The sequence below is a fragment of the Microtus ochrogaster genome, chromosome 16 (genome assembly GCF_000317375.1).
Source record: "Microtus ochrogaster isolate Prairie Vole_2 chromosome 16, MicOch1.0, whole genome shotgun sequence".
Lineage (NCBI taxonomy): Eukaryota > Metazoa > Chordata > Mammalia > Rodentia > Cricetidae > Microtus > Microtus ochrogaster.
This window is the reverse complement of record NC_022018.1, coordinates 31,605,997-31,626,042: the sequence shown is the minus strand read 5'-3', so window position 1 is coordinate 31,626,042 and position 20,046 is coordinate 31,605,997. Positions and strand designations below refer to the sequence as shown.

Sequence of the window (20,046 nt, the reverse complement as noted above, 5' to 3'; positions counted from 1 at the left end):
AAAAAAATGTAGTGTCTGCTACTTGCTGTGTTCAGACACTGAGACAAAGACAAAGACAAATCCTGTGGTCAGCCGTGGCCATATTTAGACAAGCTCCCGACAGTTATCAGAGCAGAAGCACTGGCACTTTAGGGCTAGAGCATCAGCCCAGGGTTGGGAAAGTTCATGCCTGATGTGCACAAGGCCCTGGGTTTGGCCCTGCCACTTATATTTGCTGAGTGGCAAAAAAATAACCCTTCTCCTGATAGTGTTCTTCAGATAGCTTGAACTGCGAGTTACTACCCAAGCAAAACCAAATGTCCCTGTTTGCTTCCTTCTGTGTCTTAGGGGACTGTATAGCGCACACTCAACAGCTAGTCTGGAGGGTGAGCAGTGCCTTCTGGGGTGAGTGTTTGTGAACTGCCCCTCTTTCTCACCTATGAGCCATCATCTTTTGTGTCCACATCCCCATTGCAGAGGTTTCTCTCTCTCTCAGTGGGACTTGTCACCCGTTTTCCTTCTCCTTTCCAGGATCAGAAAGAACAGTATGTCCTTTGACTGACAGGGGACCAGCCAGTCACTTTTATAAGTTGAAAATGGAGACCAGGATCTACTGTAAAGAATAGGCCAAGAGCAAGTGAAGCCACAGCCCACTCATCCCTTACGGTCAGCCTGGGCTCAAGGCCACCCCACTCCCTCCTGCTCTGTTGGTGGAGCTGGCAGCCGAGCACAGCAAAGCCCCACCGCCCTGTGAGACTTAAAACCACAATGGTGAGGTTGATCACTTGTCGCCACAGATATGTGAAGCACGAGATAGCTCAGCTAACTTTAGTTTCTGAGGTTGTCCTTCTAAGCCCTCAGTGAGGAAGGAGCAGTGTGTGGGCACCTTCCCCCATGCTGTTCTCTCTTCCCACCGTGCTTTCCCTGTATACTGCACCGTCAGCATGACAAAAGGCCCAAGATGAGCAGCTTCAAAAGAAGAAGCGTTTATTTTGGCTCACAGTTTCAGCCCTGTCAGTTGTAGAGCACTTGACCCTGTTGCTTTGGAGCTGGGGAAGAAGCCAGCACAGCTGAGGAGAGCTGTTCATTTACATGGCAGCTGGGAAGCAACGCTGCAAGGAAAGACTTGGGGTCCTGGCACACCCTAATGACGTAACTTCCTCCAACAAGATCCCACTCCAAAATTTCTACCCTCCTTCAGCTGGGGACCAAGATTTCAGCATGGGAATTTTGGGGCACATTTAAGATCCAAATAGGACCAGCCGCCACTTAAGGATTTTTTTTTTAAGGAGCAATGATAGAATGTGTTACGAGGTAACTGTTCCCTTTCTAGGCAAGAGACAGACAGGTATTCAACCAGAAGAGGAGGGGTGGTGGCTGTAGTCCCAAGCTCAGAGAAGATACAGAGTGCCTGCCGTTCCCCATCATCTGGTACCCACACACAGCTGACCGCATTTCCAGGTCACCTGACTGTCAGTGTGTCTGTCCCAGGAGCCCCACCTCTGCCAGGCTTCACCATGGCACCACTAGAGGAATGCTTTGTCCACCCTGGAGATGGACTTGGCCCAAGAGGGAGGGGCTGAACAGGAGGGAATGGAGTGACCGTCTTCAGTCTGAGCTGAGGCTGTAGACATGAAGTGCCCCAGAGAGCCGGGCGCCCCAAGAACTTCTTCCAGCAGCGACAACCACTTGGTTCTGTAGAGGACACAATATAGACAGCATTGATGACAAATTCCTCCCACTGTGCACTGGGGATGCATAGGAAAGCCATGGTGGCCAGACCCCATAGCTAGAACTTACGTCTTTCCCTTTGCTCATATACTACTTTCTTGATCTGTAAGTTGTAAAAACCACAGTTGTGAAGCTGACCTCAGCCCCTGCCTCTTGGACATTTAAAAAAAATTTTTTTTTTAGATGGGAAACACAAGTGTGTGCTTATTCCAGAACCTCAGTGTGGTGCGCTGTACAGCATGCATCTGGAGTGCAAAGGACTGATAGGGTTACCGTCAGACAGCATCCTTGCCCATCTTCCAGAATTGTCTTCAAAATCTGCTGCCAGTTGTGAAACATTTTTGGTTTTGTTTTGTTTTTTTTGGTTTTTCGAGACAGGGTTTCTCTGTGGTTTTGGAGCCTGTCCTGGAACTAGCTCTTGTAGACTAGGCTGGTCTCGAACTCATAGAGATCCACCTGCCTCTGCCTCCCGAGTGCTGGGATTAAAGGCGTGTGCCACCACCGCCTGGCTATGTGAAACATTTTTGTAATGGCAAAAATCTTCACAATTTACGGTTAAATTTGATTTGGAGGAGTTACCAAAAGTTATTTTAAATCACTACTGGTAAGTGAAGTGTGGCTGGTCACATTGACTGCTAACATTTTAAACAGAGCAGGCTTTGCCGTTTATCTTGTTGGCTTCATTTTAACACAATTAACAATCACAAAATGCTGATAATGGTGGCAATGTATGTACCATGTGCCCTGTGTCAGATTCTAGGTGGAGCCTTTCTGGCTCCTCCTAATAGCCCAGTGTTGGCAAAAGAGAAAATCTTTTCAGTAACAAATGGTAATTTCTTTTTCTCTTCCCTTATTTGTGTAATTACTAATTTACTAAATGTACTTTTATTTTAGCTCTATTCTGAGTCTTTATTTCCTAGGCAAAGCATGCTCCTCACTAAAGTTAACCCTTCCTGGCTGCCCACCATCTCCCGGGTCTATCTCAGATGTCCCCTCAAGACCCACAGGTTCTGCAAGGCCTCCCTGGCCACTGTCCTTAGCCCTGGGTCATTGTACACTGATGTCAAAGGCCTTGGCTGCATGTTATCCTAACATGTGAGCTGTGAGTGGGAGACAAGGCCATGTCTCACTGTTCCATCTACCTCTGAACTGTCTGAAGTCACCACTGGACATGGACAGTGGCAGTGTTCCTTAGGTGTGTTGCCAGGCTGCCAATGCCACAAGGTTCATGTGTCCTGGGAAGGAAACCTGTCTTGAGAGTTCTGATTCAGGTCTCAGGGAAAGGCCACCCTGCTGTTTTATGCTCACTGAGCCTTAATGCCCTGTCTGTGTGAGCGGGGAAGTGAGGTGTGTTTATACCGACACGAGGGAACTGCGACTAGAAAGACTCACTGTAGAGTGGCACAGACCAGAATTAACTGTGAAGTACCTCCAACTGGCCTTTATCACCACTGCCCCCATGGTCGGTGTTCTTGATAACATCTCGGTTTTTTTAAAGATGCATAAAATTGTAAATAAAAGCCCAGTGTATCCTTTGGGGAATCTTTTCATGATGAAATTGCTGATTCTAGTAGATAGCCCTATGGTGTCAAGCTTGTCTGTGTCAGAACTATTGGCCACCAGAGGGCAGTTTCACCATGAGTCTCACAGCAGGCCCTGTGTCCCCAGCACCTCCCGAGCTTCATCAGGCTGCTGTCTTCTGCACTTAGGACCCCCCACTAAGATTCCTGCACACTCTGCTCTTTATCCCTTAGTCTATGCTAGGCTGTGCACCTGCCTTCCCCATGTGTCTTCAAGAGCAGTGACTTTGTATTTGTATTTTATAATCTAGCACAATTTTATGATACCAGATCCAGAAGTGAATGAACGCTTTGGTGGTTTAGTTTGGTTTCCTTTGTTTTGAGGCAAGGACTCATTCTAATCCAGGCTAGCCTTGAACTCTTTGAGTCCCGGATTGGCTTCAAACTCCTACCTCAGCTTTGTGCGCTGGAATTACAGGCCTGAGCTACCACACCTGGCTCTTCAGTAGTTATATATTATATTTCTTAGTTGTGTATTTATTCAGATGTAATATTAAATGTATGTATCCTCTAGCAGTCCCACTGCCGTGTTTCTCGCCTGCAAGGACATTTGCACAATTATGTAAAAAAAAAAGAAATAGGTGTAAGAATGCTCAGTACAGCATTATCTGTAATAGTTTAAGAATGGAAATAACATGGCTGTAATTGAACTGAGTTATGTAATGTAATGTCCAGAGAATAAAGTATTGTGTAACTATTGAGAAGGATTAAATGGTGCTGTGTGCTTACTTGATAAAAAGTGAAGGTGCAGAAATGGCATGTGTATCTGTCTGGACTCATCTAAAGACTGCTGGACAGGGCAACCAGGATGTTGCTTCCCAGCTAAAGGTGCTTGCTGCCCAGCAAGCTGCCACCCTGAGTTCGGTCTCTGGGACCCGCATGATGGGAGAAGAGAAGCAAGTTCTTATACAGTGCTCTCAGCACAAGTGCGCTGTGGCACCTGAACAAACATTTAAGAACCAGCAGACTGGACAAAAACAGCAAAATCCTAGCTGTGGCTGTCACGGAGGGTGGCAATCAGCAAACATAAAGGGCCAGATGCCGTCTTAGGCTGTATGAGAAGTTGGTCTCAGAAGCTGCCGTTGCAGTGTGTGGACACCCACAGACAGATCAGGAATGGGTGAGCACTGTGAAGTGCCAGGCTGGGTCCTCAGCACCACTTCACGAACACCCTTGAGTAATAGGTCCTGAAATTAGAACTTCAGCCTGGTCTACAAGAGCTAGTTCCAGGACAGGCTCCAAAACCACAGAGAAACCCTGTCTCGAAAAAACCAAAAAATAAAAATAAAAAATAAATAAAAAAAATTTCATGTCAGGAAAAAAAAATTTTCTCCACTGTCTAAATATGACAGCCACTTTTTTAGAAGTCAAATATAGTTGGCCCACAGGCTATACTCTGCTAAGCCCTGCTGTAGAGTAGGAATGGGGGCTACCTAAAAAGTGGGGGTAAGTTCATTTGTTACTCTTTTTGTAAAACTGAAGAGGTGAGATTGTCAGATCCGGTTCAAGCACAATCCATTACTCACCCTTCCCTTAGACCTTACAGACACCAGTGAGCTCCCAAACCTCGAACTTGCCTGTAAAACACACACGCCGTGGTTGTTCAGCATGGTGAAGTAAATATTAGGAGTTGGGGGTGGGGGTGTCAGGCTTTGGGGGACGGTGGCTACTTACCTCAGGAGAAATTAGTACATACTGTGCCTGCAGAAAGAGATGAAGGAGATGTCAGTGTAATTACTATTGACGAAGCGCTCTGAGTCTGACTGCCCGTGCTCACATTCCAACACTTCCACGTTCTCCTCATGAGGATGTGCGTCCTTTAACCCTAGACATTCCACTTACAGGATCTCAGATCCTAAATCATAATCTGTTGTATGAAATCATTTACGTGAGAATGTTTGCCCTATGGATTATAATAGAATCAAAGTGACTAATGATCACTACTTCAGGAAGGTCAGTTAAACAGATTTATTCCAAGATAATGTAGTTGGCAGATGATAGAATCTCAGCCCCCCCCTCCCCCCAGCAGGCTCCTGTGTAATCCAGGCTTCCTGATTTTGGGTGCTAGGATTACAGTATTACCACCATATCCTATACCCCTCTAGAACTATGTGTACTTTAAAAAAAAAAAAAAAAAGATTTGTTTATTTACTTTATTTGGTTTTTCAAGACAGGGTTTCTCTGTGTAGCTTTGGAGCCTGTCCTGAAACTTTGTAGACTAGGCTAGCTTTGAACTCACAGATCCGCCTGCCTCTGCCTCCGAAGCACTGGGATTAAAGATGTGTGCCACCACTGCCCAGCCACAATGTGTACTTTTTCCCCATAAAGTGCTATCTGGTTTTTATTTTATTTGGGTTGTGTGTGCATACACATGTGCCAAGGCATGCGTGTGGAGGTCAGAGACCGCTTTGGAGAGTAGATCCCCTCCTGTCATGTGGACCCTAGGCTCTCTGGCTTAGCAGCAGGCTCCTTTACCCACTGAGCCACCTCACTGACCCAGCAATGTTCTCAATATAGAATGAATAGTTCTTATCCAGAATGCCTGGCTCCAGACGTTTGGATCTGGGATCTTTCTGATTCTGGAGTATCTATAGATACATAGTGAGATCTCATGGGGATGGGCCCGAGGCTACACAGAGGACACAGCTTACGCCCATAGTCTGACAATTCTGTGCACTATGCTAATGACTTTATACATGAGACCAGCCCGCTACTGTAGGATATCCACTCCAGACCTGTCAGCTCTTGGGAAGCCTAAGCTTTTGCAGCCTCTCAGATTTCAGACTGGGAATGCTCAACATGTATATCAACATGTATACTGTTTAATTAAATGCAGCACTTAGGAGGTAGGGGTAGGAAGATCAGGAGTTTGAGGCCAGCCTGGACTCTACCTTTAAAAATAAATCAAATTAAAAATTGAACAAAATCACACATGATATCACATTGGCTAACAAGTTTGAGAAACGGTCTTAGCTCAGGTTCCCAGCTGCCATTTGTGCTGTGACTTGAACAGAAGCCCTCTGTCCTGCAGGCTCTTTGTCACTGGCACCAAAATAGCTTCACAGCTTTGAGGTGCATTCAGCTACACAGGGTGCTTATTGTGTGCGCGCTAAGTAGGACAGTGCTGCTAGCCTGTAATTCCTGCACTAGTGAAGCAGAGGCAGGGGGACTACCACAAGTTCCAGGCCAGATAGGTCTACATAGCAAGACCCTGCTATTTAATCTCACCCACAGCCCCCACCGCAGTAACATTTCAAAGTGTGGAAGACACTAGAAGAATACATACTCCAGCTGACGGGAAAGCTCGGTAGAGTGGAAGTCTAAGGTTAATTTTAATGCTCTTCTTTGTGTTTCTCTGTTTTCTACAATTTCCACACTAAACTTCCACTCATTTTGCGATTTAAAAAAATAATTTTGTTTGTTTTGTTTTGGAGACAGGGTTTCACTTTGTGGCACTGACAGGAAACTCACTATGTAGAACTACACTATGTAGGCTGGCCTCAAATGCACAGAGATCCAACTGCCTCTCCCTCCTGGGTCCTGGGATCAAAGGCATGCACCACTATACCTTAATTTTAAAATTTAAATTAATAATAATAATAGCCAAGCTGAATGCTTGGAAACATAAGGAAAGCCATTGGAGAAAGGAGTAACACAGAGCAATAAACGCGAAACAAAAAGCTACAAGGTTTGGTGACATTACAGGGTCTAGACCCTGCTCAGGTCATGGCCAGCTGTGAACAAGACCAAGTCCAGCTGGGCTCCAGCTCCAGAGGCAACCGGCACAGCTGTAAGCACCTGGACAGCTAGACAGCACAGCCCGGCAGGTGACTAAGCAGGGGACCCCCCAGCCATCTCTGGGCCTCCCTCATGGAATGGAATCCACGGACCATCTTACCTTCTCCTCTGGACATGGAGTCAGCCAGGATTTGCATTTTCCTGTCATGTCACCCAGGGTGGTGTGCTTGCCGTTATAAATGTAAACTCGCCCGTCTTCTCCCCCTAGCAGTCCAGAAGTCATGTCTGTTATCCTCAGAGGGGCAGCCATGATGATTTCATCTGTAAGCCATAAGTGGGCAGAGACATCAGACTGCTGTCAGACTTCTTCCTGCACCTCTGGATCCTGAGCCTCCCTCCCACAAGGGATTAGCATGCCCTTCAGTCTGCCCTAGCTTCCTCCAAAGTCATTGAAAGGCCTTTGTTTCCCCTTGTCATCCATCAATAATGGACCTGGTGACTCTCCCACCAAGTCTGTAGGAAGTGCAGATTGTTCTCAGGCATCTGAGTTCAGATCTATGGGAGCCCTTGAACGTGACACACACATGCGGTGCCAGCACTTGGGAGAGAAAGGCAGGAGGATCAGTAGTGAAAAGCGGCTGAGTACATGAAGAGTGGGAAGCAAACCTGAACTATGTGAGACTTTGTATTTAAACAACAACAACAAAATGTCCCTTGGACCAGTGGGCTGTCAATCAGAGGGCAGAACCTTGGCCATCTAAGCTGGACACAAGTCCATTGGATATATAGGGAGTTAATTTTAGCTAAGGCTGTTTCCACCTTACCTAAACCATCATCATCCAAATCAGTCAGGTGTAGAACGCTACCAAATCGAGAAAAACGCCGGTCTCCGCTGAAGCTGCTGAGCAGGGCCGGCTGTGTTTTGTCCAGAGCCACCTCATACATGCGAGTGGCTCCACCCTGGTGCAGGGTCATGGTTAGGAATGCCATTTTAGACACGTCATCTGAAAGAAGCCACAGGATCTCCGAGTGTCATGAAAGTGAAGCTGGGATCCCACCAATACCCCTTTGTCTCTAGGGCATGTGCACTGAGAGTGGACACACAGGACAGTGTGGTTCTGGGGTGGTTTGCTCCAGCGGGTGGGAAAACTAACGATGCCTTGGTGACCCCATCACGTAGCTCCTGTGGTTCACTCCACCCCAGTACATTATCGTCTACCAGACCATCCTGCCATCTTTCCCTACCTTCCTTTTTTTTTTTCTTTGAGACAGGCCAGCCTCAAACTCAATATCTAGCTGAGGATGACCTTGACATTGAACTCGTGATCATGCTAAAGTCTGGGATTATAGATGTGCTTCGCCTATAATGAAAAGTATGCTGCCTATTAGGTTTCTTGCGAAGACCAATTTATCAGAAAAGTCTGGGAACCTTATCTCAGCATCCAATAGAGTCATAAGAAAAATAAAATGAAGGACTGGAAAGATGTCTCCACTATCCAGAACACTGGCTGCTCTTCCCGAGGACCCAAGTTCATTCAATTCCCAGCACCCACGTGGCAGCTAACAACTGTGTAGTCTACAACTGCAGTTCCAGGGAATCTGACACCTTCACACCAATGCACATAAAATGAAGTTAAATAAATTATTGTTTTAAAAGAAAAGAAAGAAAAATAAATGAGTGATGTGTGTCTGGAGAGTTTGGAAATGACTTCCTAGAAAAGGAACCGGGAGGCACATTTGTCATGCTCTGTGCAGCATGTCCTCAGCCTGTCCTGTCCCCAACCATGCAGTGTCCATGCAGCCAAGCCTTTGCCAGACACAAGTCTCTTCCCCTCACAGAGTAGGCGATCATTCAGAAATGATTGTCTGGCACTATGCAGGGAAGGTCTCAGGGAAGAAAGGCTTCTCTAGTCTGGGAATCTCCCTGAGGTGCCCATGGCATCAGAAAAGTAGTCCATAATTTCCCCAGCTCTGGTTTCTATGCCTACGGCCCAGCCCTCCCTCAGAACAGTGTCAAAGTGATACCTGATTGTTTCCCTCAAAGGGACAGAGGCAGGAAGGACAATCATATTTTTGAAGAACATTGACAGAGAACATGCTCATGATGAGATATAAATGCATTTTTTAACTAAGAGTGACAATTACATAAGGAAGTTGGGGGTGGACCTTCTAGCTCAACCCCTAACCCACACACACTTCAGGTGGCCAGCATGATTAAAGGGCTTGATTAAAACTAAAATAAAAGAATAAAAATAATTTTAAAAACTTTAAGCACAAGCTTTTTAAGTATTTATTCTGTGTATGTGTGTCACGTGTGCCCACAAGAGCCAGAAGGTGGCAATTCTGTGTCACATGGCATGGGAACCAGGAGAGCACCCAGGGCTCTTAACCACTGCATCTGTCTATCTAGCTGTCTGTCCCACAAGTTTTAGGTGTGCTTGTTTGTTGAGACAGTGTCATACAGCCCAGGCTTGCCTTGAACTCCTGACCTCCTGCCTCCACTTGGCCTGCAGGAATGGGAACCAGCAGAGTCTACTCCAGCTTTTTGGTGAGCCTGGGCTAAACAGAGTCTCAATAACAAAACAAAACAGCTCTTCTCTAGCTCTGGCATCAGTGCTGTGGGAGCTTTAGACACACTTTCATGAATCATTTTCAACAACTTTTGAAATAAATGCCATAACTATTTTATAGATGATGATATCGAAGTTCAGAAAGGTTAAATAACTACCCCAAAGGTACACAACTTGGTACTCAAGATTTTTTAAAAGGAAATATACAAGTTCGCTTGTGTTTGGCAAGTTCCCTTGACTTTCTCCTAAGACAATATGGTCAAAGAACATTATGGCTTGTTGCCACGGGGTATTTGATCTCACTGTGACACCCCAAGACTGTGTTTATAAAGTAAACCTCGAGTTAGGGGACGGCGCCACTGACTAGTTGATAAGAATTAATCACAGAGAATACAGAGGACCCAGGATATGGACAGAGACGGGAAGGAGTAGAGAGGACTTGGAGGTTCTTGGGCTTTTTGTCCTTTCCCTTAGGTCTTAAAAGTGTGGAGAGACGGTCAGCTGGTTGCTCCTCTGCCACATCTTTTTCTTAATACTTTATTTACTTTTATTTCATTTGCATTAGTATTTTGCCTCCATGTGATCTCTCCAGCCCCCCTTCCACACCACATCTTTGATCTATCAAGTTTTCACCCCAATATCTGACTCCTTGAGTCTTTAATGGCAATAGAACAACTATATATATCATGTAGGTGACCTACCATGAGTAGGGGCTCCAACCAATAACACTTGTGTTAGGGTCCCATTCAGCCTCACATGGCCACTTGACAGGGAGGTGCCCAGCTTTCCCATTGCCTGCAAAGAATCATTGATTATTACTGATCGACTAAGCTAAGCAAGCACGTCGTTAAGAAAGAGGCTGGGGTACCTTATCGCCTGAGATAGTGATTTCACTCTGACAGTTTGGCGGAAAGTAGCCATACACCCTTCCCAGGCTGTTTTTCTCATGGATCCTGTGGCTCGAGCGTGCCAACCTGGGGAGAACACAGCGGTCAGTGGCAGATGCAGGATGCAGAGCCCTGAGGATGAAGTGTCCGTGGAAGAAGCTGAGCCTCACCCCAGCCTGCATCCCTGGGACTCTGTCCTGTGATCCCGTTCACCAACATTGCCACCTATGAAGTTAATCTCACCAACATGGAGGCTTCCGGGTCTCACATCCACCCTCTGCCCCGACACTCCAGCAAAGCAGTGATGCCTACTGCCAGGGGCCGAATCACACTCTCCACCCCACACCCACCCCACTGCTGGTGTCCTGACGGTCAGAATCAGACTGTATTGGAGACAGTATCTTTAAAAGGGTCACCAAGTGACGAGAACGTGGGGAGAGCCATAATCAAAGATGACTTAGCCCTCATAAAAACAGATGAGCACACAGACGAACCAGAGGCAGCTGACCTTCCCAGGGCGGAGATGATTGACTTGCTTCCTGAGTTCTGTAACGCTGCAGATCCAGAGCCAAGTTGCCTTTGGCTATCTTTGGTTCCCTTCATGGCTGCCGGTCACTGCCCACTTCTCCATCTGACCTAGCATGTCTGTGACTCTCAGGGCAAACCCTTTGAGAGCCATAGTCAACGGTCTCCCCCCAGCTCAGAGACTCGGAGACCATAGTATGGAGTCCTTGTGGGTCTGTAACCCACCTAACTGTTGTTTCCACCAATTTATTTGGGGGAAATACTTTTACTTCTTATTTTCTTTTGTTCTATAACTGAACTAATTTCATGAAACCATTTTCGCATTGAAACATGCTATTGAGCAACCTGAATCCGTGTCCCTGTGCCTCAGTCACACCTGCTTGACTCAAGAATAAGCTGTTCCTGGGGCTGCAGATACAGCTCAGTGGCTAAGAGCATGGGCTGCTCTTCCAGAGAACTGGGGTTCAATTCCCAGCACCCACATGGTGGTTCACAATTGCTGTAACCCAGTTTAGGAGATCCAACACTCTCTCCTGGCCACTGAGGGACACAGATTTTTTTTTTTTTAAAGAATTAAGCTGTTTCTCATGTCCTCTGAGGTGAGAACTGTGTCTCGCAGAGATGGCCCTGTGCAGGCAGCAGAAAAGCAGCCAGAAGGAAGGCAACAGACGGAAGCCAAACAGGCTTCAGAAGAACCCTGCCCACACTTTGATCTTGGATTTCCGTCTTTCAGGACAGTAGGATGAAATCTTTCTGTGTTTAAACTCCCAGGCTAAGGAATTTGTTGCTGTGGTTCTCACAAGCCAGTGCACATACTGCAGTTTCTAAAACGAGACATCTGTGACCTCCTTCCAGAGCCTGAGGCTGTTCCTTTTAGGGCAATAGCCTCTCACCCCTTTCTTCGCACCTACACTTATAAGGCCCCACAAATAGCTGACACCGGCCCCATGTGCATTGTTTCCCCAGACCCCAGTGTCAACACTGACCTGCTGACGTTCTTCCAGGTTGGGCTCCCAACCAGGAGCAGGGTTCTGTTTGTCACTGTGACCCCATGGAGGGAGTATCCAAACCAAGAGAAGTCCTCCTCACCGCTCACCTTCCAGTCAGCTTCCTCTGCAGTCAGTGTTTCTAAAAAAAAAAAAAAAAACAGTCTCCATCAATCAACTAACCAATCACCTATCAGTGACACCCAGTCCCAGTAAATGAACATGAAGAACATGAAAGAAACAGAGAAAGGTGTGTTACGGGCATGGTGATGCACATATACAATCTCAGAACTTGGGATGTGGAAGCAGAAGGGTCAAGAGTTCAAGGTCATCCTTGGCTATGTGTAATTTGAGACTAGCCTGGGTAGCATGCGACCCTGTCTAAAACAAACCCCTATGTGACTGAATAAATGGCCCCCATTCCCTTCATGAGGGAGGACGTGGAATTGAAAGGAAGCATCCTGTTTATGAACATATGAGAACCAGGCAGCTTCTGAGATTTCGTCAGAGCCCCTTTGTCATATACGGATCCCAGGACCCCGGCATCAGCAGTAGATGGCGCTCTTCAGACAAGAAGCACGTTGCTGGAGCTCATGCCCAAAGGGTAAAGACACTGTTTAGAAAGCCCTTCCCCGGGGCAGTTGGAATGACTGGGATGACTTTGGCCTCGGCCTTCATAGCATTTCAATTTCACTCTTTGAAGCTGTAAGAATAACCTCTTTCACCAGGGCCATAATGATCAGAGTGGCCTGTGCTGCCACTCTGGGCCATGATGTCATCCGGACCCAAACTGTGGCCAAGGGCCCTGTCTGGGTTTGTGGCCCTAATGCAGCCATCTGTGTTGATGTCCGTGACTCTTGTTACCCTTGAAGGCCATGTGGATGTCCGGGGTTAAGGTACTATCTGAGGCCATATTGGTATTTGAGGGTCATGCAGTAGCCAGGGCCATACAGACCTTAGTGGTCTGCACTGCCTCACGGGGCTATGGTGACATCCAGGCCCAAGCTCCAGCCAAGGACGGCATCTGGGTCTGTGGTCCTACCAGAGCTGGGGGCTCTGTTGATGTCTGTGGCCACAAGAGTGGTCAAGGTCCACACTTGGTAGAAATGTCCCACCCCTTACCACAGGCATGAGAGAGCTGGCCCTGATGATATGGGCATAGAAAAGCTGCCTCCACCCTTCACCTGAGGGGGCCAGTCCCAGCAGCCAGGACTGACCAAATCGGCTATCACACAGACCCACAGGCTTTGAGTTGGCACACCCCAACATCTACCCCATCCGTGACATGCGGGAGTGCGTGAAAGGATTGGCCCTGCTGGCCCAGCCGTGGGATCTTCATGACTTGGGACAAGAGCAGGATATCTGAGAGGAGGCTTGGTGAGGGTTCACCAGGCCAACAACACATTGCACAATGAACATTTGAGGAGTAAAGCCGAGTGGACAGAAAGGGATTCTTCTCGGAACAGAACAGCGCAGCTCCCAAGGCCACCAAGATGAGCGAAGAGGTGCTGGGCAGGCAGGAAAGATGAGACGTGAAGAGGGTTTTCTGTTTGTCTGCTTGCTTGCTTTATTTTGTTTTTAATTAACTTTTTAAAAATTTTCTTTTGGGGAAACGCTACAAGGTGAGAGGCAGATATGGAGAGAATGGGAACTGAGCAGGATTGGGGCAATGCATGATGTGAAAGTCCCAAAGAATCAATTTAAAAAGTTATGTTAAAAAAAGAAAAGAATAACCTCTTGTCTCCTTTGGGCCTTTGTGTACACTCAGGGAGAATTATTTTTAAGCATTTGTTTACAGTGTGTGTGTGTGTGTTTCTCTGTGTGTGTGTGTTGGAGTACCCATATGCCATGCCATGGGGAGTTAGCTCTCTCCTTCCACCATATGGATTCTGGAGATCAAACTCGGGTTGTCAGGCTTAGCAGCAAGCCCCTCACCTGCTGAGCCATCTGCCTGTCTTCACTGGCGATTCTTTCGCCATTTCTTGCCAGTACCTGTCAGCATGAGAGCCTGTCTCCTAGCAAGTGACATCATAGCACATTCAGGAAAAGGACACAGACCCACATGTAAGAGATATCACAGTCACAGCCAAGCTGTGATCTCTGCCCCTGCCCCACCAGCTTCTACCTCTGTTACTCCATCTGGGGTGTGAGTAAAAGGCAGCCACAATCCCTCTCTGCTTCCCTCCACCCGGTGCGAAAGGTGAGCTGATCACCAGGTCGGGCTGGCCATCTCCATCCACATCTGCTGCCAGGAGGGTCCAGCCCAGGTTGCAGTAGGTGTCCTTCAGAGAGAAACAGGAAAGCACAATCCGTCAGCCCCAGAGGCCGTGGGGCAGCAGCTGAGTGAGGCAGAGACGTACCTTGCAGGAGATGGTGATGTTGGGGGCAGAAGACAGCCTGCTCTGCTGGGACCCATAGTAGACATACACTGCACCCTGGACAAGCACAAACAGCAACAAGCCATAATGTTTTCGTGGTGTAGAGAACCCTAAACAGACAGCAAAACAGAGAAGACCCACTATCCGCAGAAATGCAGTCTGGACATTGGAGTTTATTATTGTTTGTTTAACACGAATATATCTCCCATACTGGCCTGGAACTATGCAGACCAGGCTGGTATTGAACTCAAGGCTATCCTCCTGCTTCATCCTCCTGGCAGGGATAACAGTCATGTATCACCACACCTAATTATGCTTCTTTTCCATGATACTTAAGAGAACCCCAAAGCAGGGGTAGGGGAGAGGCCATTTTATCCCTGCCTCCGAGTCTGTAGTCAGTGCTGTGTGGGACAAAGGACCTAAGCTGGCTTTTCCCCAGAACACACTTCTCTCAGTTTTTGTCTCCTCCCTGCCAGACACACTGCTTTCTGACCCCTTCCCCACCTCTGCCTGCTTCCCAGCCTTACATTGTAGGTGAGCTGCCCGGAGCCCACAGAGGGGGCCCCCACAGCCAAGTCAGGCAGCCCATCCTTGTTGAAGTCCAGCACGGCCAAAGCTGAGCCAAAGCGACCTGAAGGCTGAAGAAACACAAGTTACTTCTCTGGGCTAGGTGTGACCTTCAGACTCCCAGTGTGGACAGCCTGGGCCCCAACCTATCGCCCGAATCCTCACGGCTCGGTAGCACGTTTGGGACACCTCCGGGTAGCTCCGTCTTAGGTGGAACTTGGGCAAGTCTGTCTGTCTTGAGAAAAAGCTGAAGTACAAGAAAGCAGACAGTCCTGAGGAGCTCTGGATGTGTAGAAATGGTCTGTGTACACTTCAACCCACACTACAGTATGTGTGTGTATGTTTGTGTGTGTTTGTGTGCGCGTGCGTACGTGTGGTGCTAGGTGTTGAACTGAATGTCACACCTGCTAGGCAAGTACTCTACCATTGAACTATATCTCCAGCCCTTTTTGTATTTTTTTTTTTTTCATTTTTGAGATAGGGTCTCACTAAATTGCCCAAGTTAGCCTTGAACTCACTTTGTAACTTAGACAGGCCTTGTACGTATGACCCTTCCTTCTGTCTCAGACTCCTGAGCAGCTAGGCTGGCAGGCCTACATCACCAGGCCCCGCTGAAAGTTACTAAAGAAATAACCACAAAGGAACAGCAGCTGATTTCTGTCCAACACTCACGATGTGGTGGCAGAGCCACACTGCCTGGCATGGTAGCTGCCAGCCTAAGATGGCTATACATTTCAATTTAAAGCAATTACAACAGAACCAGTCTCCAGCTTCAATGACCCCATTTCACATACACAAACACGCATTGTTGATGGTTTTTATATTATAGAGCACAGCTGTCAGACCTCCCCATTGTGGCGGAAAAGTCTACCAAACTTAGTGCTGTTGTTACCAACCTCACATCCCTTTCATGAGAGGAAAACTAGCTCCATTCTAACACAATTTGTTCCCAACATAGATTTTCCTCTATGGATATTTTTCCTGCTCCTGTCTAAAATCAGCCTAAGCCTAACTCATCAGCTGCTTCCCTATGCCTTCCGCAGCTTATACCACAGGGAATTGTCTGGTGATGGGGATGGCAATATTGCCACATCACACATGGCCCAGTGTTCCATATGTTATCCATTGACTAATTCCTATGGTGTGCACAATGGTATCTGTGGCATCTGGCCTTATGAAATGATCCAGGATCATGACAAAGGATAGGGAACTAGTCCAGGACCAAATGTGTGCTAGGGGTGGGTGGGGACCAGTGATGAGCTGAGCCTTGCCCTCTGCAGATGGCCTGTGTCATCCCAACAGCTGTGCTGTTAAAGCCCTGTGGCGCACACCTTTAATCCCAGCACTTGGGAGGCAGAGGCAGGCGGATCTCTGTGAGTTCGAGACCAGCCTGGTCTACAAGAGCTAGTTCCAGGACAGGCTCCAAAACCACAGAGAAACCCTGTCTCGAAAAACCAAAAAAAAAAAATAATAATAATAATAAAAAAAATAAAGCCCTGTTGAGATTCAGCCACTCATTCACAGCAAAGCACAGGGAAGCTGTAAGACAGCGGCCCTAAAACACCACGGTAGCCAAGGACAAAGGGAGGCTCCTGATGACACAGGGCTGGGCTCAGTCTTCCAAAGTCTAGTCTATGCCTTCTGCAGGCTACCTTCCAAACTGCCAAAGGTCACAGGGGAGGAGGGTATTGTGGAGCCACCTCCCCACATCCCATGTGGGCTTAGAGAATGTACCATGCAGGAAGCCACTGCCCGGAATTGTGACCTTTACCCACCAGCCTAACAGCAGTGACCATGCAGTGGTAAAGCAGACAGGTGTGATTTGATTTATTTTGGAAATACTTCATGTGGAATCAGAAGGCTCTAGAAAATGGAACGGTCTTTACAGTGTGACCTCATTCACGGGGTAGGCAACTCAGTTCCACATGGCAGGTCATGACTGCTTTCCTAGGAGCCTACACTAGTGCACAAATCCCTAGCGCTTTTGATTCCTTTGTCAAAGATAGCATCTTTTCTCCCCACAGCATTAACAACTAGCAATGGAGAAATGATTTGCACAATCACACAGCCACCATCGATCCCCAAAGTTAGGTTCCTAATCCCTGGCACTTGACACTCAGAGATTCAGGGTCAGGCCGGTGCCACCAAAGCCTCTTCTGTGAACAGCAGAGAGGCTCTGGTGTTCCTCCATGCTACTAAAATGGCTAATGTCTTCTGTGTCTGCAAAGCCCTCCAGGGCCCTGAGTGTTCCCAAGAGGAATGAACACTCTGATTTGGTGACAAACATACACAGTGACTCTGCGTTTCCCCTGGTGATAAAAAACTGACCAGAGCAAAGCAATGGTATCTACGCAAAGCCTGGAGTTCAGAAATGTGCCCATGGCCGATTTGACTTTGACCCACACTCCGCAATTATAGAAGACAACGGTTACATAGGGGAAATGGTGGAGAGCATAGGCGATTCTGTCTTCCACCACTGCGCCGCATCATCAAGAAACTGCAGCTCTTCACGCTACCCACCTCTGTACCAGGAGGAATAGGCACTGAGGCGTTCGAGATCTGCCTGGGCTACATAGTGAATTCCAAGGAGGTCTGGGATCCAGTGTGAGAGCCCATCTCTTAAAATAGAAAAGAAATCAAATTCCCCATGTCTGCTTGAGCTGCTGTAAACAGCACACGTATTTGGGGAGCACTCTATTTCCTGCTCAGAGCTTGGTAACAGACTGAGATAAATGAAGCGAAGGTGATGGTAACAGTGAGAGGCGCTGCATCTGTGTAGGTGGCCCCAGAATTGTTCTCCTCATCTAGGTGACTCATCTGGAATGTGCTCTGTAAGACTGGGTGGGCAGTGACTCAGCAGTAGGGTGCTACCTAGAGCCCCTCCGATGAGGGGCTGGTTCATGGCTCAGTAATAGAATACCTGCCTAGATTCTCCCAAAGAAGGGCTGGGAGCATAGCTCAGTGGTAGAATGCCGTCCCAGAATCCTCCAACTCAGGAAACGTGGCTCCATGGTAGAGTGCTTGCTTGGTACACTCTGAGGAGCTAGGGAGAGGGCTCAGCAAGAGCGCTTGTCTAGCGCCTGAGTGAGGGGCTGGAGTAGGGCTCTGTGGTAAAGCAGTTGCCTGACACGTGTGAAGCCCTGGCTTTAACCCCCAGTACCAGGAAAACAAAGACAATGAAAACATACCAAAATGCCAACAATGGCTTACTCACCCCAAGAGAGGAAAGACGTGACAGTTCTCACCTGGAAGCCCTGCAGGATCCCATGGGCCTCCTTGTCTAGGTCTATGTCAACCGGGGGCAGGCCCAGATCGTTGCCATAGACGATGTACACCCGCCCAACCTGGAAGCGGCCTGGGTGGCTGTAGCCTGGCGCACCCACCACGAGGTCACTGTGCCCATCCTGGTTGAGGTCGGCTGAGGCCATGACCCTTAGGGAAGAAGAGAACCGAGGGCTCAGGTAACACTGCCTGCTCTCCTCTCCAGAACTCAGCAATCCAGCTTTCCCAGATGACCCCATGTTCTGCGTGACTGCTGGGGACATTCATTTGGGGGCTATATCATTTATGGGATTCAGAGTCACTCTCCATGGGGGAAACAAAACAAAAATGGACAACTAGAGGCATCTGGGCCTTTCTGGACCACAGAAGCAGAGTAGGGGAAGAGCAGCCTCATAAAGGTATGTGTCCTCAGCAGCCACTGAGATACTGGGTTGGTCTGTTTGGTCCGTTGTTACTTAATCAAACACATGGCTTATTTCTATCCTGCCGACACAGTCCAGCTTTTGTGGCATTCAGTTGGGTAGACAACATATTCAATATGTGAACTGAACTGATATTCCTAAAGGGGAAAAATGTCACACCTGTGTTAAAGATTTTACAAGGTTTATTGGAAGTCCCTGATGGGGGAGAGCTGCAATGTTGCAAACGCAGAGCCAGACTGTCTTGGATCATCTTTGGCATCTCAGTGGCCATTAACTGCCCACCTGTGTCTGACCTCACATTGTGCTTGGATTCTTGGAGGATCATTACACTACTGGGGAAAGTCCGCCATGATAAATGCCCAAGAACACTGGGGCCCTGAAGATATTCTACAAAACAGCACTTCACTGTTGCAATTACTTAACAAAATAAAAGAGTCTCATGCTAAAATACATTTGGCCAACTATAAAGAGCTATTGAAACATATACTTGACACATTAAATTAGTGCTTTTTGATGATTAGTTAGAAAGTGAGGTTCTCCATTGTTTCTTTGTTTTGGGATGATTTTTTTTCTTTTGTTTGTTTTGAGATAGGGTCTTTCTATGTAGCCCTTGGTGTCTAGGAACTCACTGTGCAGATCAGGTTGGCCTCAAACTCAGAGAAATGTCTGCCTCTGCCTTTCTGAGTGACTGGATTAAAGAAAAAAAAATGGGTTCTAACATAACGAGGGTTCTGTGCTGGAGCCCTGCCGAAGGAGAGACGTTTTTGAGAGTCACCATATGCCTCTCTCTTCAGCTATCCAAGTCACCCCTTTTCACTTGTAGTATTGTTGTGTCTAACAGGCCCTCAGGAAAGGAGTCTGGCTTCCAAAGAAATGACATGAAAGGCTTCCAACTCTACACCTATGTAAAGAATGGGACTCGGCTGCCAGCCCGGAAATGAATCAGGGACCTTACACTTCACTGCACCAAACAAACAAATAATTCTTTTCTCTTTCAAAAATGATGGTGTATACAAACCCATTTTCTGGGACTGGAAAGATGGCAAAGAGAATTTGCACCGGGCACCCACTTGGTGACTCATAACTGTTTGTAACGATATTTATAGGGCATATGAAACCCTCTTCTGGCCCTCAGGGGCACCAAACATATACATGGTACATATTAAATAAACATCTTAAAAACATTTTCCAAAGTCCTTGTGCTGTTGTTTTTCTGTCAAGTTGACATAAGTCGGAGACATCTGGAAAGAGACTTCATCTGAGAAAATGTTTCCATCAGATTGGCTTATAGACAAGTCTATGGGGCATTTTCTTGGTTAATGGTGGATGTGGGAGGGTCCAGACTACTTTGGGTAGTGCCACTCCTAGGCAGGTGCTGCTGGGGTGTATAAGAAAGCAGGC

At 47.4% G+C, this 20,046-nt stretch overlaps 1 protein-coding gene across 5 annotated transcripts in view; it reads right to left on the bottom strand.

Annotated features, from left to right (window-relative positions):
* Positions 1-20,046, bottom strand: part of Gpld1 (glycosylphosphatidylinositol specific phospholipase D1) — a 55,282-nt gene continuing 35,236 nt past the window's right edge. For all 5 annotated transcript variants that reach the window (XM_005354982.2, XM_026783033.1, XM_026783032.1 and 2 more), the window contains 12 exons: positions 18,187-18,373; positions 14,902-15,012; positions 14,357-14,431; positions 14,122-14,278; positions 11,997-12,138; positions 10,467-10,572; positions 10,300-10,393; positions 7,853-8,032; positions 7,189-7,349; positions 4,965-4,991; positions 4,817-4,867; positions 1-1,674 (listed from right to left, as the gene is read on the bottom strand). In XM_005354982.2, the coding sequence (XP_005355039.1) occupies positions 1,588-1,674; positions 4,817-4,867; positions 4,965-4,991; positions 7,189-7,349; positions 7,853-8,032; positions 10,300-10,393; positions 10,467-10,572; positions 11,997-12,138; positions 14,122-14,278; positions 14,357-14,431; positions 14,902-15,012; positions 18,187-18,373 (1,378 nt within the window). In that variant the 3' untranslated portion in view covers positions 1-1,587. The remainder of the gene's footprint in view (positions 1,675-4,816; positions 4,868-4,964; positions 4,992-7,188; positions 7,350-7,852; positions 8,033-10,299; positions 10,394-10,466; positions 10,573-11,996; positions 12,139-14,121; positions 14,279-14,356; positions 14,432-14,901; positions 15,013-18,186; positions 18,374-20,046) is intronic.